The sequence below is a fragment of the Giraffa tippelskirchi genome, chromosome 5 (assembly GCF_054371585.1).
Source record: "Giraffa tippelskirchi isolate mGirTip1 chromosome 5, T2T-mGirTip1v1.2.pri, whole genome shotgun sequence".
NCBI lineage: Eukaryota > Metazoa > Chordata > Mammalia > Artiodactyla > Giraffidae > Giraffa > Giraffa tippelskirchi.
In genome coordinates, this window is record NC_137279.1 from 12,974,791 (window position 1) to 12,998,899 (window position 24,109).

The window sequence follows — 24,109 nt, forward strand, 5'->3', positions numbered from 1 at the left end:
GGTTCTAGAGGCCAAAAACTAAACAGGTATCTAACTTTGAAACGGAGAAGGAAATGGAGGCTGCAGAATCTTCAGGAAACACTGGTGGCTAGAGGAAATTGTCATTAAATGGCAACCCTTGTTGTAAAAGGCAGCACTTTCACTTGCAATAATGTGAAATGTAGAACTAATAAACTTGTGAAAATTGCTAAGGAGAAGAAGTAACCTAATAAACTTTTAGATCTTGCTGAGGAGATTTCCAGGCAGAACACTGAAAATGCCAACTGATTTCTTGTATCTGGCCATGATCAAATATGAGAAGAGAGAGATGAACTAAATAAGAAACTGTTCAGTTTTGGAGAAGAATTTATAAAACATAGAAAGGGCCCAGAACACCTTGTCCAGATAGAAAAAGTTTCTCAAGAAGGAAATGCCCTGTGGGCAAAGACCAAAGCCGGGGAATTGCTAGTGAAACATGGCATCAAGATAAGTTAGGATCAAGGGTGCAGCTATAATAACCTTTTAAGACTTCGGAAATATTTAAGCCAGTAACTCATATATCTCTTAGCCAAACAAAAAGACTTCTAAGACTCATATGTCCTCTTAGCTAGACAATGGGTATCTAAGATTTTCCAGGGTACTGTCCCTCAGTGCCCTGACTCTCAGCTCAGAGGAGACAGAGATGTCCATCTTGAACAGATTTGTGTGCATGCCTTTTATCTAATGGAATGGATAATTTGCTTCACATTAAATAAAAGATATTTTTAAAGGAATTACATCATTTTAGTCTTAAAAGGAGAGACAGTTCAAAATAAAAAGAGGCTTCTGAGCCTCATACCTTCAAGAATAGAGAGCAAGTTGAGAAAGCTTCTCAGCTTCAAACATTTGCTATGTCTCATGGAAAAGGACTCAGAATAGAGCCAAAATTTTGAAAATCACTCTCAGGGAGAAGATTTAGGTCCTAACTGACACACATTCTCTGCTCACAGAACATGATGAATTAAGACATGTGCCCAACTGAAGTTCAGAATTACCTCCAATTTCCCTTCTTTTTGAACAAGAGTGTCAGCTGTCTGTCTTGCCATTGTATGCTGGATGAGCGGGGGCAGAAAAGTTGGTTCTTTGGTTCACGCATCTTTAGATTGAGAGAAACTGCAGCAACGATTGTTCGTGTATACCTGAAACTGATTTAGATGACAAAACTATGAGCGTTGAGCCTGAATCTTATGACATAGGACTTTTAAGATGTTTGAGGAGGTGGTGAATGCATTTTCCACAGGTCAAGAACATGAACTGCTATAGCCAGGGGTATATTACGGTAACTAATTTCCAAAGATGGCTGCCATCAAGCCTTTTTCTTCTTGCATATACATAATTACTGAGAGGTAAAATTTCTTCTTCCTTTTCCCCTTTAATCAAGGCTTATCCTGTAGATTACTTTTCTAAACAAAACAACGTAGAGAAAGTGATGTTCTGAGACTTCCAAGCCAATACCTCAAGAGAACCCACAGTTTCTACTTTTCTTGGAACTCTCACTTGGGATGCTACTGCTTGGATTCCGGCCATGATGATAGGAAGAAGTCCAGCTATCATGACAGAAGAACTACAGCTGCATGGAGAATTGAGGTGGGAGAGCTGAGTACCCAGCAAACAGCCAGCATCAATAACCAATCATGTGAATAAATTATTTTGGATGTTTCAAGCCTGATCAGCCTCCTAGAAAATTGTGTGTGTGTGAATGTGAGTGTGTGCATGCGTGTGCCCAGGTGTGCCTGACTCTTTGTGACCCCATGGACTGTTGCCTTCCAGGCTCCTCTGTCCATGGAAATTTCCAAGCAAAAATACTGGAACGGGCTGCCATTTCCTACTTCACAGGATCTTCCCAGCTCAGGGATTAATCCCACATCTCTTGCATCTTCTGCATTGGCAGGCAGATTCTTTACCACTGTGCCACCTGAGAAGTACCAAAAAACAGGAGCCTGGCAGGCCACAGTTCATGGGGTCGTAAAAGAGTCAGACACAACTTAGTGACTAAATAAAAACAAATACTGTACTACTGTACTGGGGTTTCCCTGGAGGCTCAATAGTAAAGAACGCACCTGCCAATGCAGGAGATGTAGGTTCGATCCCTGGGTCAGGAAAGTCCCTTGCAGAAGGAAATAGAAACTCACTCCAGTATTTTTGCCTGGAAAATCCCATGCACAGAAAACTGTAGCTCTATACAACACCATTTAGAGCAGAATCAGCCAACTGATACCTGTTAACTGAGAATTACATGAAAAATGAAATGGTTGTTGTTTCAAGTCAATTACTTTTAGGGATGGTTTGTTAGTAATAAACAATCAAAGCAACATATGTGTTAACATCATTAAGGAAATGATCAAGAAACCCATTCCAAAAAATAAATATATATGACCTAATCAAACTTACAAGCTTTTGCACAGAAAAGGAAACCATAAAAGGAAAAAAATGAACAGACAACTTCAGGAGTGGGAGAAAATATTTGCAAATGACTTAACTAAGAAAGGCTTAATCTTCAAATGTATGCAAACAGCTCACACAACTCAACAAAAAACCAAACAACCCAATCAAAAAACTGGGTAGAAGACTTGAACAGATATTTCTCCAAAGAAGACATAGAGGTGGCCAATAGGCACGTGAAAAGATGTTCAACATCACTATTAGAGAAATGCAAATCTAAACTACAATAAGGTACCACCTCACACCGATCAGAATGCCCATCATTAAAAAGTCTACAAATAAGAAATGCTGGAGAGGGTGTGGAGAAAAGGGAACCCTCCTACAGTGCTGGTGAGAATGTAAGTTGGTTCAGCCACTATGGAAAACAGTATGGAAGTTCCTCAAAAATTAAAAGTGGAGTTGCAATATGATCCACCAATCCCCTCCTGGGCATATATCCAGACAAAACAATAATTTAAAAAGATACATTCACTCCTATGTTCATAGCAGCACTGTATTCACGATAGCCAAGACATGGAAACAACCTAAATGTTCAACAACAGATAAATGGATAAAGATGTGGTGTGTATATACAATGCAGTATTATTCAGCCATAAAAAAAGATAATGCCATTTGCAGCAATGTGGATGCAACTTGGAGAAGGCAATGGCACCCCACTCCAGTATTCTTGCCTGGAAAATCCCATGGATGGAGGAGCCTGGTAGGCTGCAGTCCATGGGGTTGCTAAGAGTCGGACACGACTATGCAACTTCACTTTCACTTTTCACCTTCCTGCATTGGAGAAGGAAATGGCAACCCACTCCAGTGTTCTTGCCTGGAGAATCCCAGGGACGGGGGATCCTGGTGGGCTGCTGTCTATGGGGTTGCACAGAGTTGGACACAACTGAAGTGAGTTAGCAGCAGCAGCAGCAGGATGCAACTAGAGATTATCATACTCAGTGAAGTCATTCAGAAAGGCAAATACCATATAATATCACTTATGTGTGGAATCTAAAATATGGCACAGACTACAGACAGAAACAAGACTCACAGAACAGAAACAGACTCACAGAAAACAGATGTGTTTGCCAATGGCAGAAGGGAGAGTGAGTGATGGACTGGGAGTTTGGAGTTAGTAGATGCAAACTGTTACATTTAGAATGGATAGACAATAGGTCCTACTGTATAGCCCAGGGAACTACATATAATCTCCTGGGATAAGCTATAATGGAAAAAATATTAAAAAAGAATGCATACATGTGTATAACTGAGTCACTTTGCTTTACAGCAGAATTTAACACAACACTAATCAATCAACTACACTTCAATTTAAAAAACTCATTTCAACCCAAGAACTAGAACATCACCAATATTGTCTAATCGGTTCATTTGTTCCTTCTCACCTTTCTATTTTGCTTCACTCTCACTCTGAAATGGTAACCATGAATTCTTACTACCTACTCCTTTCAGTTCAGTTCAGTTCAGTCGCTCAGTCGTGTCTGACTCTTTGCAATCCCATGGACTGCAGCACGCCAGTCCTCCCTGTCCATCACCAACTCCCGGAGTTTACTCAAACTCATGTTCATTGAGACAGTGATGCCATCCAACCATCTCATCCTCTGTCATCCCCTTCTCCTCCTGCCTTCAATCTTTCCCAGTATCAGGGTCTTTTCAAATGAGTCAGTTCTTCGCATCAGGTGGCCAAAGTATTGGAGTTTCAGCTTCAGCATCAGTCCTTCCAATGAAAAGTCAGAACCGATTTTCTTTAGGATTGACTGGTTGGATCTCCTTGCAGTCCAAGGGACTCTCAAGAGTCTTCTCCAACACCACAGTTCAAAAGCATCAATTCTTTGGCACTCAGCTTTATGGTCCAAATCTCCCATCCATACTGGAAAAACCATAGCTTTGACTAGACGGACCTTTGTTGGCAAAGTAATGTCTCTGCTTTTTAATATGCTGTTTAGGTTGGTCATAGCTTTTCTTCCAAGGAGCAAGTGTCTTTTAATTTCATGGCTGCAATCACCATCTGCAGTGATTTTGGAGCCCCAAAAAATAAAGTCTGCCACTGTTTCCACTGTTTCTCCATCTATTTGCCTGGAAGTGATGGGACCAGATGCCATGATCTTTGTTTTCTGAATGTTGAGCTCCTTTACTTAAAAAAAAAACCTTTATACAAACATATGTATTCCAAAATAATGTAGCTTAGATTTGTTTCTAAGCTTTATAAAAACTGCATGTAGGCTTCTAGGGCTTGCTTTATTTAATCATCCCTTTATTCTCAGGTCATTTTCACTGCTAGATAAAATCATAAAACCCACAAATTTTTACTTTCTTTTCAGTGGTGGCTACAAACAGAGCTGCCTTAACATTCTTCCCACACATGTACTCTTGTGCACATATGCACAAATCTAAGGTACATATGCAGGAGTACAATGGTTAGGTTTTAGAACACATGAATGCTTAACTATACAAGATAATGCCCAATTGCTTTCCAGGGTGTACCAGTTTACAACCTCACCTTGAGAAATCTTCTTAATGTGCATCTTCTTCATCGGTACTGTCATATTTCTTAATTTTTCCATCTATTGGATGTAAAATAGTATTCATCGTGGTCTTTGAATTAGTTGATCACTTGAAATTAAACATCTTTTCATATGTTTAGTCACACCCTCTTAAAATGCCGTTTCTCTTTTGCTCATTTTTTTTCTTACAGGACAATGATGAATAGAAATTGTGTGATAATAGGCATCCTTGTCATGTTCCTGATTTTTAATGTATACAACTTCATCATGATGCATTATCCTTTTCATATAATGTTGAATTGTTTATCAATAATGCTTTTGACTTTCAGATCTGTGTTAATAAGTGCAGTAAGTCTGCAATTTTCTTTTCTCCTACCAAATGTTTGATTCTAGTATCAATAAAAACTATCTGCTGCTGCTAAGTCGCTTCAGTCGTGTCCGACTCTGCGCGACCCCACAGACGGCAGCCCACCAGGCTCCACCGTCCCTGGGATTCTCCAGGCAAGAACGCTGGAGTGGGTTGCCATTTCCTTCTCCAGTGCATGAAAGGGAAAAGTGAAAGTGAAGTTGCTCAATCGTGTCCAACTCTAAGCGACCCCATGGACTGTAGCCTACCAGGCTCCTCCATCCATGGGATTTTCCAGGCAAGAATACTGGAGTGGGGTGCCATTGCCTTCTCCGAAAAACTATCTAGGCCTTGTAAATTGAGCTGAAGAGTATTCCCTCATTATCTATTGCGTTTGCATGAAATGTTTGAATAGCACAGTCTTTGAAAGGGAAGTAAAACATTTGGATGTTATCAAAAATTTTAAAAGCATTTTCTATCCAATACTATTGAGTAAGTCTATGTAGCTTGTCTATTTCTTCTTCAGCCAATTTAAGGAAAAGGTACTTTCCTAGACCTTGGTCTATTTTGTCTAAGTTTTCAAATACATTAGAAATGCTTCTGGTAGTCTATCATTTTCATCTCTGCTATGGGTTAAGACCCCATTTTCAATCTTTACGTTGTTTAGACTTGTTTTCTTCTTACTCAAATATACCAATTTGTTTTGTCATGAAAACAACTTCGACATTGTGACGCTATGTTTTCTAACTCGTTGATTTCTTCCCTTTTCCTGTGTCTCCTTGCTTTATATAGTTTATTCTGTCAATCTTTTCCTAAGTTATACACTTAGCCTTTAAGCATTTAAAATCATTTTCCTCGAAGTGCTCTTTCTGGTGTATCACCCAATTTTTCCAAATGTAACACATAATTAAGTTCTAAGTATGTTTTTTTTCTTTCATCTATGAAGCTCTTTTAATCTTGTAAAGTGAAAGTGAAAGTGAAGTCGCTCAGTGGTGTCCAACTCTTTGCGACCCCATGGATTCCACCATCCATGGGATTTTCCAGGCAAGAATACTGGAGTGGGTTGCCATTTCCTTCTCCATTAGTCTTGTAAAACCACAACTAAAAAATAACTTTTATTAGTTTGTAAAATAACCAACTTCTAACTATCTCTATTCATTTAATACCAACTTATTGAAATTTATCGTAACCTATTTCATGCCTAATAATGGTGAATTCTTGCTAAAACACAATGCTTAAGAAGAATGTTCTCTGTTGATCATTCTAAACGTAGTCATCGAATCAATATTGTTAATTGCATTATTAAAATCTGTGTTTTCATTTTTTTGGTCTGATTTGTTAGTAACTGAGAGCTGTTAAACTTTCTGATTGTTGCTCCATTTGTTGGTTTAGCCCTGGGCTTCCCAGGTGGCGCTAGTGGTAAAGAACCTGCCTGCCAATGCAGGAGACAAGAGATGTGGGTTTGATCTCTGGGTCAGGAGATCTGCTGGAGGAGGCAACCTACTCCAGTATTCTTGCCTGGAGAATCCCAAGGACAGAAGAGTCTGGTGGGCTACAATCCAAGGTCGCAAAAAGTTGGACACGACTAAAGTGACTTAGCACGCACCCATTACACATTTTGAGGCCATTTTATTAAGCATACAGAAATTTAAAATTACATATATTTCTAACGAATTGATCCTCTTACCATTATTTAGAGGTCTTCTCCATCTTTAATAATAATACTGTCATAAAGTCTAATTTTGATTTGATAGCACCAAAGCTACATACATTTTCTTTTGCTATTTGCCCATTTTTTTTCGTCCTTCAAAAAACCCAGCCTATACCAGATTTTCAAACACCTGAGTCAATGTTTTTAACTGGGTTTAGCCTATTCATAGTTATTTTAATTATTATTTGACTTGTTATTATCTTACTAATTTTGTTCCTCCTCCATCCCTAATTTCTTTCCTTTTTGTATTGAGTTTTTGCCTTCCTATTCCATATTTTAAACTTTTTTCTTTGGAATTGTTTATTTCATATCTATTATTTTAACAGTTATAAATTTTATGATACATATTTAACATAATTTCAAAGTTAAATAATATCTTGGCCCATTTTCTGAATAATAAAACACTTCAGAACACTTTAATTCTGTCACTCCCCTCCCATCTTATAAGTTATTATTCAGTTTTTCAATTATATCCTATTTTAAAAGTTCACATTAATATTACATAAAATGTTTTTATTTCATTACAATTTTGTTTCTTATAAACACTTCATTACAATTGTTTTATACAAAAAACACTTTTGATTTACATGTTTTTCATTTATTTGCTTACTAGTTTTTCAACTTCAGACTGTCCTTTTGAAATCATTTTCCTTCTTAAAGATCATTCTTTTACAATTTCTTTAATGAAGTTCCACTGATGGTTAAATCTGTTTTTTATTTGAATGCAGCTTTATTTCAGTTTTGCTTCATACAAATTCCAAGCGGATAATTTTTTTTTTTCCTCAGAATTTTGCAGCCACTATTCTACCATTTTTGGAGTCCCTGTTGCTATTGAGAAGCCTTCTGAAGTTCTGTCTTGCCTTCACCAATGATTTTTTCCTCACTTTGACTGCTTTAAGAATCTTTTGTTTGGTATCTCACAGTTACAATACATTGAGTTTAGGCTTAGATTTCATCTATATATGCTTGGGATATATTGTGCTTTCTGAATTTATGAATTTGTGTTTTTCCAACCAATGTGGAAAGTTCTGTTACTTCTTCAAATATTGCCACTTCATCCTCTCTATTCTCTTCTGCTGGTACTTATAGTCTTCATAATTTTTCCTTCTATATCTCTTGCCTTCTCCTTAATATTTATTTTCTAGCACCTTCTTTCTCCTTGCTGCACACTGGGTAATTTCTTTGTATCTAGCTTCCAGTTTATTTATTGACTATTCAGCTGATTTAATATCATATTCAACATGTCTGTTTTTTTTCTAATTGCAAGTAATATATTTCTTATCTAGCAGTTTCATTTGTTTCTTTTTCAGATCTGCCTGTGGTTCCATCCTTCATGTGTGTTGATGACGAGACCTTGGAAAACTGAGTCCAAAGTTTATTTCTACGGGTTCTTCCTCGTGCTATTAATAGCCAGTTTCCACTTGTATCTGGGGATCTCCAGTCATGAAATAGTATCGTTTTATCTTAATCTGTGGGTATCTTGGGCCTAGATCTTGTTTCCACCAGGAACTATAGGGTACTGCAAACTGAGGCCTACTTCAGCTGTCCTGGGTGGGGCACCTCAGATTCAGATTTATCTCCTTGTGTCTGGTCTGAGGGGAACAGCATATGGCAATGCCGCAAGTGGTATTTGTCATCCAGGCAACCACTGCCAAACTTAGGCCTAATGGGGTTGTCACAATTTACAGATCAAAATGTGTTCATTTTGCAGGGAGAAAAAAATAAAGGTATGTTTCTTAGAGATTTCCCCTACCTTCTTTGAGCCTATTAATGGATTCAAAGGAGATTTTATTCAAGATCTAGTTGTTCTGCAGTACCTCAAGTACTACTGGAAGCAAAAGTCTTATTTAATATATGATATACTAACCTGATATACCTGAGATAACCCGAGAAAGCTCATGATTTATGATAATCCTTGCTGATTCAAAGAGGTATGGAGAGGTTTCCTACCTCTCAATCGGAACTCAATCAGTATTCTGGAACTGAGTGTACAAAGTACGAACTTATCCAATAAGTTGTTGCCCCACCCGGTAGAAATTTCTCTTATTATTCTATTACTAAGATACTCAGACAGCCCTGACTATTCAAATTTTCAATGTCCTGACCAATATGTGGTTCAGGTCAACAGAACTAAAATCTATGAAAATAAACCATTATTTTGAACATTTTAAAAAACAGACAATAACGATTTGTTATATGCAACTTACATCTAGATGCATAACTTTATTCTTGGAAGCCTGAGCCACCTATAATTTATAGAAGCAGGGCTAAACAAGGCAGCTGGTGACTTCATTTTAGTCAGAAACACATCTAACAGGAATCTGGCAACAGATCTGGCTGCTGTTGTCTTAAATGCAGATGGCTTGTTTGCATCTTTATGATTCATAATTGTTGTCAGTGTTCTCTGGATGATCAGGAAGCTCTCTGTGCCTCAACCTAATCACTGAAGTAATGAAAGGAGATACCCGCAGCAAGGGCTGCAACTGCAAATGCTGCAATCACACCTAAAGTGAAACAAACACAAACAAATGGAAATGGAATGAGCAAAAGAAAGGTTTAACTGCTCCTAGGCTTTGAAATGCAAGTAACTGATGGGGCTAAACAACAATAACAATACACAAACACAAATACATATGCATACACATATATAGACATTGAAAGCCAGCAAAATCTTAGAGGAAAATATAGTAATAGTTGATATTTTACAAAGGTTGGACTGGTAATCTACTTCTTCTAACACCTTAAAAAAAAAGTGTCTTTTCTTTTCTTTTTTTTTAAAGTGTCTTTTCTTATACACAAGTGCTGCTGCTGCTGCTCAGTCGCTTCAGTCGTGTCCGACTCTGTGCAACCCCATAGACGGCAGCCCACCAGGCTCCACTGTCCCTGGGATTCTCCAAGCAAGAATACTGGAGTGGGTTGCCATTTCCTTCTCCAGTGCATGAAAGGGAAAAGTGAAAGTGAAGCCGCTCAGTCGTGTCCAACTCTTCGTGACCCCATGGACTGCGGCCTACCAGGCTCCTCCGTCCATGGGATTTTCCAGGCAAGGGTACTGGAGTGGGGTGCCATTGCCTTCTCCGACACAAGTGCAGTCATACACGTCTAAGAGACAAACTAACACATACTTTAAAAGGCTTCTATAAATATTTATATTGACATTTCAGCCATGCCATCTCATGCAACTTAGCCTAAACCAAAGAGACATCACAATGCAAAGTCATTTATATAGCTATCAAAAACCACAGAAACTAAAATCTAAAATTTATTAAGCTTACGGTGGCAACTTTTATTTTTAATTTTTTCCCTGAGCATTTTAAGTTAAAAAAACAACAACAAAACTTACCATAGTAGTCTAGACACACACAGGTACAAAAAACAGGTAATTAAGTTTACCCAGTGAGTAAGTGACATGAAAAATAACTGAAGTTTCTGGCTTCTAACTCTCAGTCAGCCGAAAAAGTCTTAACTAAGCAACAGGTCACAGGTTCTTTTATCAATAAGTCTGAAAAATGGTAAAGTGACCACCACACTTCTTGGAAACTTTAAAATTAAAGTGCATTAGAATTTTCAGATTTGAATTTGACTCTCTTCATAGAATATCTATCAAAATCTTTCATAATAGCAATCCTGAGAACACCAGCTTGGAAAACATTGGCACTACTATACCTGTTGATCCCCAAAACTCAACATGATTTTCTTCTAAAAACACCAAAACATTTAATAGGAAGTGTCATTTTTGAGAGCACTTGGGACAATGCTTTATTTATAAATCTTTCCACCACTTTCCATATTACTCAATAAATCTAGCTTAATCTAGCTCTTTTAAGAAAACAAAATGAAAATAATTTTAAAGTAACAAGAAAACGCAAATCCAAAATATCATCTTTTCAATGTTATAGAAGAAATATAATACCTATGTTTTGCTGAATTTTCAACACTATTATAGTTTTAATTGGATGTTTTGGTTGTTCATCATCTATGTTGTCCAATGAAGCTTCAGTATCCATAGAGGAACTTATGCAGGCTGCAAGAAGATAATAATAATAAATATTAAATAAGAATAAATGGGAATAATTACTATTTAAAGAATAAATGGGAATAATTACTATTTAAAAATAACCTTTAAAGAACACTATAAAAAACACAAAATGAGCTCCATTTTCCTTCAACTTGACTTTTTAAAAAATATATTTTTTTCAACTTGACTTTAAAATAACAATTTGCTCTTTATTAAGTGTAGGTGAACTAAATTTCATGGACTATATGTCAGACTGATATACTTTTTAAAATACTTTATGTACTTTCATAACTGATTGATATCAAAGAGCCACAGAGCTAGTTCTGAATGATGTCCACAATTATAATCTGATTACCATATGATAGTAGAGATAAACTGATACTAAAAATCAAACTACACAGACAGGGTAACCTTCTCTCTTAACTAGGATTAATTTATAATATACTTATTGATTGTTCTGGCAATTAATCATTCTAAGCAATCATATATTAATACAAAAGCAAGGACTGGCAAACTAACCCATGGGCCAAACTGCAGTCCATGGGACAGACCTTACATACCTTGCAAAGCTTAAAATATTTACAGAAAAATTAGATCACCTGAAATTTGTAATATATAAGCAAAATGTGATCATAAGTTTGACCTTAAAACAACTCAATGTTAAGCAAAGTATGTACATTATCTCATTTATAGCTGAAAAATAAAACCTGGGACATTAAGTGAATATTTGAGTGTCATAAGCAACAGAATGAGGATTCAAGTACAAGTTTTCTTCCGACTTCATTATGCTGACAATAATTTGCGAGGGCTAGCCTAGCTGAATTTATTTAAAACTGACTAAAAGTTTTTGAACTGAAAACATTCTTAGGGATCACACAGACAAATGGTTTTCTTTTTTAAACTAGTGCTAAAAAATCAGACAAGAAATCCCAGTATGTAAAATAGATGAAAGCAGAATTATTCTGGTTGAAGCATGGATGGATCCTGGAGCCACTCTCCCTCTTTTGCCTCAAGACGTGACAGCAGGGTGCTGTTCTAGAGAAAGCAATTGCAGATGATCCTTAAACAACACAGGGCTGAACTGCATGGATCCATTTAATTACACATGACTTTTTTTCCCGCTAAATATATAGTATATGATCCATGGTTAGTTGAATCTAGGGATGCAGTACTGCCTGTGCATGCCAAGTTGCTTCAGACATGTCTGACCCTTTGTGACCTCATGAACTGTGGCCCACCAGGTTCCTCTGTCCATGGGGTTCTCCAGGTAAGAACACTGGAGTGGGTTGCCGTGCCCTTCTCCAAGGGATCTTCCCAACCTAGGGATCAAACCCACGTCTCTTACATCTGCCTGCCCGGGCAATCGGGTTCTTTACCACTAGCGCCACCTGGGAAGCCTACGGTACTGCCCGTATTGTGAAGTTGTATGCGATTTTTGACTGTGGGAGGGTCAGTGCCCTTAAATCCCCATGTTGTTCAAGGATCAACTGTACTTCATATTGATCTCTTTATTAATATTTACAAAGAGACGAGAATAGCAGAGTGAAAAACAGTAAATACTGTTTAAATTCAAAGTAAAATATCTTATTGCTTAGATTTGAAATATCCTTCATAGACATTTTTGTATCCCAATACACCGTGTGCACATGCATGAGGATGTGCTTACAAGGATGACACATAAAATTATTGAAATAATTATCTATGATACCAAAATGGATAAAAAAAATTGCTTACTTCTCATCAATTTCTCATGAAGAAAAGTTTGTCATTTTGAGAAATAATCCTCAGCAGCCACACCTCATTAGAATCAAGGGCACAAGCACTCTTTTTTCCTCTTTGAGCATATCTTAAGTACTTTAAAAACGAACACAAAACATTTTTCTCTTTTGTTCTACTCCCATATCAAATCAGTCACAAAGACCAACAAATTGTTCTTACGAACTGTCTCCAGAATTATTCAGTCTTCTATATTTCTTCCCAGTTTTCCCCGTAACACTTTACTTCTACACGACATTAGCTTACCAGCTTAAAACTTGCCCTAATTTCATCCATAGGTCTAAAAGTTGAATGGAAGTACAATTTTATTTATTTTAAAAACATACACACACTTTTGGCTTTTCTATTAGCAAATATCACTGCTTAAAAGCTTTTTCTTTGTGCCATTAAAATCTTTACCTCAGGTACAAACACAAATAACGGATGAAGTATGAAGTACACTTATTTCACTTATATGCTAGAGACATTTTTTACTTTTTTACTTCAGTATTTATAAAGAGCACAAAAATGGCTTTATTTTTCATGACATTACTTACACCTTTAATACTGAATAGTTATATGTGAACATAATGCTCAAAGAGGTCAAATCCTTTGTATAAACAATTTATATCTCTTTAAAAAAGACATTCCATTGCTCTATTTTCATTTGAAAATCTGTCATATGAAATTATATTGATTTGATACAAATTTGAGATAGTTTTACTAAAGCAGAGCATTTTTCAAGAATGAGCAAATCCTTATAACAATTTGGTTTTGGGTGTGGGCATGTGGAATCGTTTTTTTTAATACACGTTTATTTTATTTTTTGGCCATACTGTGCAGCATGCAGAATCTGAGTTCTATGACCAGTGACTGAACTCACGTCCCCAGCAATGGAAGCGTGAAGTCTTAACCACTGGACCACCAGGGAAGTCCCTATGATGGCATGTAGAATTTAATTAAAATCTCAGGCACTGTAGTGCCTTTACCAACACCCTAGTGTTATCTGAACTTTAAATGCAAACAACATGTGATTCAAAAGGAAATTAGATCTTAGTCATTTCTTGAAACCAGGTAATTTTAACTGCAGACAAATTTCAAATTATTCATGTAAGAAAGCAATCTTTCTTAAGCAACTGTCAACAAAAGAGAAAACGAGGGCATGATGAACAAGGGCATGAAAATACATTTTCAGCATTACTTGTTTCCCTTTATTATCAATGTTTAACCAAACAACAAAAATTAATTTCACTTCTGATACCAAGTCAGAATTGGCAAAGATGGGTTCCACCAGATTTTAAAGGTGTGTCTCTCAATTTTTAGCTGATACTGTGAATAAAGTACATCTGAATTATTAAGTTAATATCTACTAGGAGATGACTAATACATTTAAGAAATTTTAAAGCCAGTTATTCTTCACCTTAAGTGAGTCATTTTGACAAACAAATTGTTCTTCATCCCTTAAGTTATTTTAAAATACTTACTTGGCAAAATATATATTTGAAACATAGCAACTACTTAGCAACTATATTATAGAATAGAAATAATTAAATGAGCAAATAACAACATCAAATACTTAGAGAATAAAGCTAGACACTTATAACAGGTTTAACAATCGTAAATGTACAGTCATTGATTTCAATCTCTAAATTTGAACATTTGAGCTCTACTTTTCATGATTTTCCATGGAATCCCTAATTTCAAATAATTAGGAAAATATATCCATACTATATAGCATTAGTATCATACTTTAATATTATTGACTTTCATTATAATTCAGAAGGTACATTATTTAAACATTTTATAATAATTCTAGTAAGTATCACCTTACATTTATATATCTCTTTCTGTTCAGAATATATTCTCCCTAACATTTTTAGTAAATTCTAATACCAACCCAAAGAGAACCTGGGGTTCAAAGGGGACTTGTTTAAGGTTACACAGCTGTAAATGTGCTTCAAGATAGCTGGGAAAATATCAATAACCTCAGATACGCAGATGATACCACCCTTATGGCAGAAGTGAAGAACTAAAGAGCCTCTTGATGAAAGTGAAAGAGGAGAGGGAAAAAGTTGGCTTAAAACTCAACATTCAAAAAATGAGTATCATGGCACTCGGTCCCATCACTTCTTGGCAAACAGATGGGGAAACAATGGAAACAGTGAGAGACTTTATTTTGGGGGGTTCCAAAATCACTGCAGATGGTGACTGCAGCTATGAAATTAAAAGACGCTTGCTCCTTGGAAGAAAAGCTATAACCAACCTAAACAGCATATTAAAAAGCAGAGACATCACTTTGCCAACAAAGGTCTAGTGAAAGCTATAGTTTTTCCAGTATGGATGGGAGAGTTGGACTATAAAGAAAGCTGAGCACCAAAGAATTGATGCTTTTGATCTGTGGTGTTGGAGAAGACTCTTGAGAGTCCCTTGGACTGCAAGGAGATCCAACCAGTCAATCCTAAAGGAAATCGGTTCTGAATATTCATTGGAAGGACTGATGCTGAAGCTGAAACTACAACACTTTGGCCACCTGATGTGAAGCACTGACTCCCTGGAAAAGATCCTCATCTGGGAAAGATCGAAGGCAGGAGGAGAAGGGGACAACAGAGGATGAGATGGCTCGATGGCATTACCTACTCGATGGACATGAATTTGAGCAAGCTCCAGGAGTTGGTAATGGACAGGGAAGCCTGGCATGCTGCAGTCCTTGGGGTTGTAGAGAATCAGACATGACTGAGTGATGGAACTGAACTGAAGCTGTAACTGGCAGACCTGGACTCAGATGTGCAATTGGTAAAATTACACATCCAATATTTTTGAATAAATAAATGAACCAATGAATAAACGCAAAGTTAAGATAATTCTAAACTAATAGAATGTTTATGTAAAAGCACTTAATTTTTCTATTAAAATGTTTATGTTTTTACCCTATTCCATAATTTGGAATGTATTTTGCTTCTAAATAACTAATTCCTTCTAATTCAACAAATACCTGATAAAGCAAAAATAATACACAAGTCTTATTTTTGGCCACAATACATCTGATCCAAGTGTTCAATTCCGAAAAAGCTTAGAGTTACTTTTACTGTATTCATCCTTCAAAATGAACTCAAGAGTCACCAGCTCTGAAGCTTTCTCTAAATCACTTATAGGGATAGTTCCTGTACTAAATGTTCTGATAATTCCCTGTTCATTCTCCTATTATAGAACTAACCACTAGTTAAACATAAAAGTAGTAATAATAAAGAATGAAAAAAACAAAAGAATTTACTAAAACTTGAAAACACTAATGTCAAACCTTTGTCACCATAGATTACAGGTTACTGCTCACCTGTCATCAAAGTATTTTTTCTGACTGAATTATTACAACCAAATCACTGGAGATCCTAAAGACCTGTCAGTAATCTTGATGTTTTTGAGTTCTTAGTTCCTCTTAGGACCTTACTACATGCCCTGAATAATAATAAAGCATACAATTCTATTTCCAAGTCAGATTATAGACTTCTTGAGGAAAGGAATCTGACCTTTGATTTGTCACCTATAACACTGCCTTGAACAGATCAAACGCTTAATAAATATCTAATAAATAGACATACTAAATGCTATAAAGTAAAATTAACATTTATGGGGCAACAATTACGTGTTACATGTTGTCACGTTTTAATGTTCTACATCCATTAAAACATTCTAAACTACTGAGCCATAGAGCTACGACTATTATATCCTTTTAAAATCATCATCATGTTCAGTGTAGCACATTACAGAAACTTTAAAAACCTTCTATCTAGCTAGGCATATGCTTACAATTTTTTAAGCATACAGTAAGTATGAAAAAAGATGTGCTATAGTTTTCAAAATTGACCTATTCAGTCTATGTCATTCAGTTAGTAACAGATATTTACAAATACCTATCATGCTTTAGGCATGGAACTCAGAGAAACACTCTCAAGAATCCTACAGTCTTACCTGAAAGATTAACATCATTAAATATATAACTAATACTCATCAATAATTATAAGAATGGAAAATAATGTAAAGAAGCAGCAAAAAACTATAATTAAACATAATGGAGGAATCCAGGTAGTCTGAGCTTTTATGTGAGCATATAAAAGTATCTGCTGCTGCTGCTGCTAAGTCACTTCAGTCATGTCCGACTCTGTGTGACCCCATAGACGGCAGCCCACCAGGCTCCCCAGTCCTTGGGATTCTCCAGGCAAGAACACTGGAGTGGGTTGCCATTTCCTTCTTCAATGCATGAAAGTTTAAAGTGAAAGTGAAGTCGCTCAGTCGTGTCCAACTCTTAGCGACCCCATGGACTGCAGCCCACCAGGCCCCTCTGTCCATGGGATTTTCCAGGCAAGAGTACTGGAGTGGGGTGCCATTGCCTTCTCCGATAAAAGTATCTACACAGCTTAAAAAAATGCTATTTAGCTCCTTGAAGACAGGATCAGTATCTTATTTATCTTTGGACCCCAAACTATAGGACTGACAAAATCAACAATCTGTTCAGTCAACAAATATTTACTGAGGACCTATGTTGTGTTAAGGCTAGATTCTTAGTAAAGTTCTAAAAATGAAAGCAGTGAGCAAGAAATGAAAAGTCCCTCTCCTTCAGAATCTTATGGAAAAATCAGTAAGTGCTGAAATGCAATATAAAATTATTTCATTAGGGTTTTAATTTATTGGGTTTTAGTTTTATTTGGGGAAAGCTTTGTCATGCAAGGCTGCCATGTCTGCCTCCTTAAGAATGTATTACAATGGTGAAAGCTACTTGGATTTTTACTTTAATTTGTTTTAGCAATATAAAGAATAGATATGAATCTCTGTTATTGAGATTAATAACTATAATTATTTTAAAAATGTAACTTAAAAAGTACTTAATAAAATACAAACCTATAAATGCTTATGTTTAAAATATAACATGAAATTAAAATAAAACTATTTCAGACAGATGGTAGTCTTAAAAAAAAACCTAACTGAAATTTCTCTCTGCCTATTCTTTTATATCTGATTTTCAAAGCCAAGTTGTGAATGGATCAACTTTTGCATATAGTGCTCCTTTTAGTCATTCTTAATTCAGCAAGGTGTTATACACCAAAAGTGTGACAAATAATTCAAAAGAATATGAAAACTATATATGATAACAGATGATAGCGTCTAGCCAACAAGTGAGAAATTAGGGCTTCCCTGGTGGCTCAGTGGTAAAGAATCCAAAAAATTATACAGGTATGTTTAAGTGGTTTAGGGATCTCCTGAGAGCCAGGTATGACCCAAAAGTTTTGGACACCCCAGGTTAAAAATTCTTAATCTAGAGGAAGGTAAACAAGGTGGTAAAGAAAAATGAGGTCTAGAAACTATAATAATAAGAACAGTTAAAGATACTTGGGAGTATTCGGCTTTGAAATATTTAGAACATGACAACTGCCCTTAGTTTAAACTTAAAGGAAGGCCTCAGTAAAGCAGTACAGTTGACATCTGAACAACATTGATTTGAAATGCACAGGTCCACCTATATGCAGATTGTTTTCAATAAATACATACTACAGTACTAGGCAATCCATGGTTGGTTGAACATGTGAACTCAGAAGTTCAGATATGTAGAGCCAACTTCAAAATCATACATGGATTTTTGACCACACAGAGGTCAGTGCCCCTAGCTCCTGCATTGTTCAAGGGTCAACTGTGCTCATATTTAATTGCTCCAGATTACTGAACAAAGTAGAAGTTTCAGGAAGGCAGACTAGAATTCAAAATAAGGAAGAAAAGAGTCTAAGTACTTACAGGTTTCAGTATTATAAGAAAGAGGATGAACCAGGCCAACTCTAACTTACTCAAGTTATCAACATCAGAGGTGATCAAGAACAAAGGTAAACAAAAATCTCTGCCCTCATGAGTCTAAGATCGGTTGGCAGAAATAGTGTAGTTGCTTCTCCAAGTCACTCATCTAGAAAAGCATCTTTCACAAGGTAGCAAACATTTCTACCAATCTACCTCAAAATCTATCATTCAGAGAATATGCTATAGCTATACTTTTAAAAATATTAGTTTTCAGGGGACTGAAACACACCTGCAGCTTTAACATCTGGTACTTAGCAATTTAGAGGTTTTTATTTTTGTTTTGCTTTAAAACAAACTTACTGTTCCACATGATTAATATGAGCCTGGAGCTGTTGAAAAAACAAGTCTGGTGATCTCCAACTAGCCTGAGGCTTTACTAACAGATGAGAAATTCATCAACTAAACACTTACTTGATTCACAATGGAAACAAGACTCAATCACTCAACTCTTGTGAGGGGTGGGAATTAGTAAAGCAACAGAATAACCACTATGATATCAGAAATTTCAAGACTGATAAAAAATGGCTACATACTACATATCTATGGATATCTAGAAGTAATACTTTTATCACATATTTTTTAAAATGTATCAGGAAGACTGTATATACTTATACATTTATTTATAGATATGTTTTCATATCCTGCTCTCACTAGAAATAAAAACAAAGCAAGCAGAGCAAAGCAAAACAAAAAAAGACTTTTAAAATGCAAATGTGAAAGTCATGGTTAGAGAAAGAGAATGTGTTACACAATTACTCAGTATGGCAAATCTATGCTCTGTAAAAATAATCTTGATCTAAATTTTGGACCTGTCCATTTTAGCTTAGCATCCCAATTATATGAAGGGGACAGGAAAATAACAGCAAATAGTCTGAAGGAGTTTTTAAAGAAATATTTGTGACCTGATGCTTAACCAAATAATTAGTTAAGATAATGGATTTTGAGAAAAATTCACTTAGAATAAAAGAAATCCCTTAAAGCTATACATTTCTACCTATTTAAGACTGAACTTGTTTTATGAAGATCTACTTGCTAGGCTTGGAAAAAAAATCTAATGTATCTTAAATTTTGATACTATTTTCCAAAAAACACTGATGCTTACATACTATGTAGAAGTTAAACAGACACATTTTTAAATGCCTCAAAAATATCAAACAGGACTAGCTTGAAAGAAATCTAAAGACATGATACTTAAACTAGATGTCCCATAAGTAACCTTAGGCATAGTCTAATCTGGTTCTTAAATAACCTCATATAATTACCTGTGTTTATTTCCTCTGCAATTTCCAAATCTTCTATTTGAATCATACGATCTAACATCTCTGTAAAATGGTCTCTTATTTCTTCAGCTGACTCATCGCCAAATTTATAATCACATAACATTACAGTGGATCCCGGAATGGGGACAAAAACTCGGTGAGGGAGAACGTGGAACTCTTTTTCAGAATCTAAAAGGAGAAGAAACAATATTTAGATGGGTTTGTCAATGGTATCAGTCAGTGATAAATACATGAAAGTATATGCCAAAAGAAATAAAACCTAAAAGGTCTTTTCATTTTCTAACTGATCTCATGCAAAATTCTTACTGAATTCTTTAACTCAATATTTAAGGCCTCTGCAAGGGACCTAAATGATACTCCCATAAAATATCAACTCATCATTGCCTTCACTCTGAGGATGTTGTTGATTATACATATTTATGTTATTCACTATTCTATGAAAAAATACACAGGAAACATTTTTGTCCCTGGTCTCAGAAGTTGTTGTTTTTCCTGTTTGTTTTAACCTTACAAATACTGAATTTTCTGAACAATTTTTCCCTTCTTCATGCAAGTTTAGAGACAAACTAGTGGCTCACTTACATTAAGTGTATAGAACCTGGTAGCGTTCATTTCCGTACTAATCTCACCACTGACTTCATCTTACATGATGCAGCTCCCCAATCAAGCATGTATACGATATCAAGATATACACATTTTCTGTACTAATCTCACCACCAACTTCATTTTGCTTTCATTTTCCCTTTGCCTCATTCACATTATTAATACTTATTTTGTCTTGTTAACTTGCAATGCCTTTTGTGAACAGCTTTAAATCATTTTTAGACAAAATAATATGGACGTCAGTAAATAATGAGCATTTCATTCTTCTTTCAATAATCACATTTCCCTCAATTTGTAACACAGTCACTGATCCACATAAACACGTAATTATTGTCTGGCACAACATCATGACTGATGAAGTATCAACAAAGATAGAGATTTTGTGTAAAGGATGACTTTTAGCAATGGATATGTGATTTAAAAAGCTACCAATATACAGATTAAGTAGAAAACCAGGGCTAACTTTAACAATAACTTACATTTCATTGTTAACAAACAAGTGTTAGCTTTATAACAGATGACACTGAAGAATGCCTTAAGTGTCATAGAAAATGCCATGGCTTAAATGAGGTGTTCCTGCCAGATTCTGCTTAATATATTGCTTTCATATGAGAACTGGGCCAATTTTACTGTGACCAGACTGCCTCCTAGCTGTAAAATTACATTACTGCAATTTGCGCTGTAGTATGTATACCATCCACACGTTAACGTTAAGACTATTATTTTGGGCCATAGTTTCTTTTTGGGGGGAGGTGGACATAATTTCTTGAAACAAGTTAAGTTCAAAACTTTCAAAGGTGGTGCTAATGTATATTTTTAATTGGCACGCAAAATTTTAAAACTATTTAAAATTGCATTAATTCTAGGTTTGACTGAAAAAGAGATAATATATTTGCTTATAAAATCAAAATGTTAAAGATTTGGTTGCAATAAACTTAAATAACTTACTAAAAAATAAAAATATAATTTTCAAATTAAAGTTAGATTAATCTTTTATTATCCAAATAAGAACAAGTTTTCTAGCTCATCTGAGGTTTACAACGGGAGGGGAGATCTTTTTAAAACAGCACATCTTGAAAAGTACTTAAAAAAAGAATCCTTTAGGCATATTCCCATAGCAGAGCATTTAGTTAAAAATTATTTAAATAAGTTCAAAACAGATAAAAACATTTACAGGTAAGCCAATATGATAAGAATTGAGTTTTTGCTGATTAAGCATAGACTCCTAAGTCATACTGGAGTATTACAGAAAATTTTGCAGAACAGATGATATCTAAGCTGACTCTTAATGCATGAAGGAATGAGAAGTACAGTTAAGAGAGTGTAACCATGACTACAGGCAAAAAGGAATACAAATGTTCTGAGAGGACAGGTAGTATAGATGGATGTGGAGGAAAGGATGGAAGAAGAGATTTCATAATTGACGACCTCAGTTTTCGTGAGTATGTCATCTCCTGAGTAAGTAGGCAGGATTGAATGTAGGCTGATAGAGAATAACGAAGAAGGTCTGGGATTCTTCTTGAGGGAAAGAGAAGAGGAAGACCACAATAAGTAAAAGGACCAAATGGAGTCCTTTTTTTTTTTTTAACTGTCATTTAAATATTAAGTTCTTTCATCTGGATAGCCAGGATTTAAAAACTATGTTTACTTTAAAGATTACAAATGTAATGTTAATATGCCCTTTGCAGATTTCCTTATGCATGCAAAAAATATTCCGGTTTAGGTTAATTTCATAGCATATATTCTAGATTTTACCATATTACAAATCTATAAGATCTTACCAGTATATAAGAAAGATAAGCTAAGTAAAATGAGAACTAAACCTAAGATCTAAAATGTAGTGTATGTATATTCAACTATAAAATTTACATGTTGTGTTATTATACTTGCAATATATTTTTTACTTGATATCCTAAGATATACTGACATGTTACTGGAATAATTATCTTGTTACTACAGTTCAAAAATGTGTAATTTACACTTGGTTTCTTTTTAAAATATAATCTATAAACAATTGCTATTAGAAAGAGTTAACTTTACTGATTGGACATCAGCAAAAATTTCAAAATACTAACTCACTTAATATGAAATAATACCAGAGCAGTATTATGACATCCTATTTATGAAGCATTTGTAATGGAAGGGAGTATTTAACTAACATGTGTGATACAGTAGATCTTTGGCATTAACGGTGGATACATCCCCATATCCCTGAAAATCTTAAAATTCACAGTTCAGTTGCAACATATAGTGTTACTCAGAAAGTTAAGTAATGCTTAATATTATGAGAATTAGCACACACATGAAGTCAAGCAGCAAAAACAAAGCCACAGAAATGCTAGACTAATTGGGTGGCTAAGTGACCAGGTTTACACACTTCCCAAAATAAAACTCTCAATCCAATAGCTCCACGTAAAATTCAAAATCATGTCTCTGGAAAATGATATATTATTAGTGGATGGAACTTCACAGTTATTTGTGAAGTACATGAAGGATATATGTTAAATCTGGAAATTCCAGGTATTAACATACTGCAAACACAAAAAAATTATAAGCAGTCCACCAAACCTGATACACTGGCTTTTAAAACTAAAAGAAGTTATTTATACACAGGAGCTATGCTTTCTTTCCTACAAAAATAAACACATTCCCTTAAAAAACTAATATGTATGTTTCAACTATGTACACATTCAACTGTGAACTGCAAATCTACTCACACCTGAATATGGAAAGGCAGATAAATGTGTAGCTTCAAAAGCATACTCAATATGATAACCTTCCTTTTGAGCAAAAATAAAAGATTTCTAACACAAATTACTGAAAAAGCATAAATTGTTCATGTTTCTCAAAAGATGGAATAATTATATAAGGTTAAGACATCATGACCAGACTTTTTTAAATCTAATGAAGTCTGTAGAGTAACACAGATGACAAGTATATGAACTAGTACACACACCAAAAAAAATGAAAAGAATATGACCAACTGCATATATACCTATTAAAGATTCTATTATATATAATGCTGAACACTAATACATTAATTTTTTGATCATGAATAAGTTCTTGAAAAAATTTCATAGGTATTCATAAAAAATAATGGCTTTAAAATGTAACACAGTTTATCCATTCCGGCAAAAATTCACACAGAGTTTTTTTTTAATCCTCCCTGAAATTATTAAATGTTGATAGATTTGCTATTACAAGGTGTTCAAAACTTTCTTTAGGTGGCAACTGAAATTTTTCATTATATAAGAAAAGTAAATGATGACATTATTTTAATAGATATATGCAGTTAAAAAGGTGATCTTGACATCCTAATATACAAATTAAACACATGCAAAAAAAGTACTTAATTTTATACTCATAACTTTTTTTTCTGGAATTTCATTCAAAAGCAGATCCTCAAATAGTATTTCACAACGATCAGCAACTGTATTCAATATATCTCTTTTCATGGCCTATGGAAAAACAAAGAAAATCACAATGAGAAATAAGATCTATTACTTTAAATTCACAGTATTTTATCATCAATCCCTCTCCCACATAACTGACTAGAGAATCCCATGGACAGAGGAGCCTGGCGGGCTATAGTCCATGGAG

General features: G+C 35.2%; 1 protein-coding gene across 2 annotated transcripts in view; it reads right to left on the minus strand.

Moving 5' to 3' along the window:
* Positions 1–9,206: 9,206 nt before the first annotated feature.
* ODR4 (odr-4 GPCR localization factor homolog) overlaps positions 9,207–24,109 on the minus strand; it is a 36,267-nt gene continuing 21,364 nt past the window's right edge. For both annotated transcript variants that reach the window (XM_081492190.1, XM_081492189.1), the window contains 4 exons: positions 23,871–23,967; positions 19,889–20,074; positions 10,929–11,039; positions 9,207–9,522 (listed from right to left, as the gene is read on the minus strand). In XM_081492190.1, the coding sequence (XP_081348316.1) occupies positions 9,455–9,522; positions 10,929–11,039; positions 19,889–20,074; positions 23,871–23,967 (462 nt within the window). In that variant the 3' untranslated portion in view covers positions 9,207–9,454. The remainder of the gene's footprint in view (positions 9,523–10,928; positions 11,040–19,888; positions 20,075–23,870; positions 23,968–24,109) is intronic.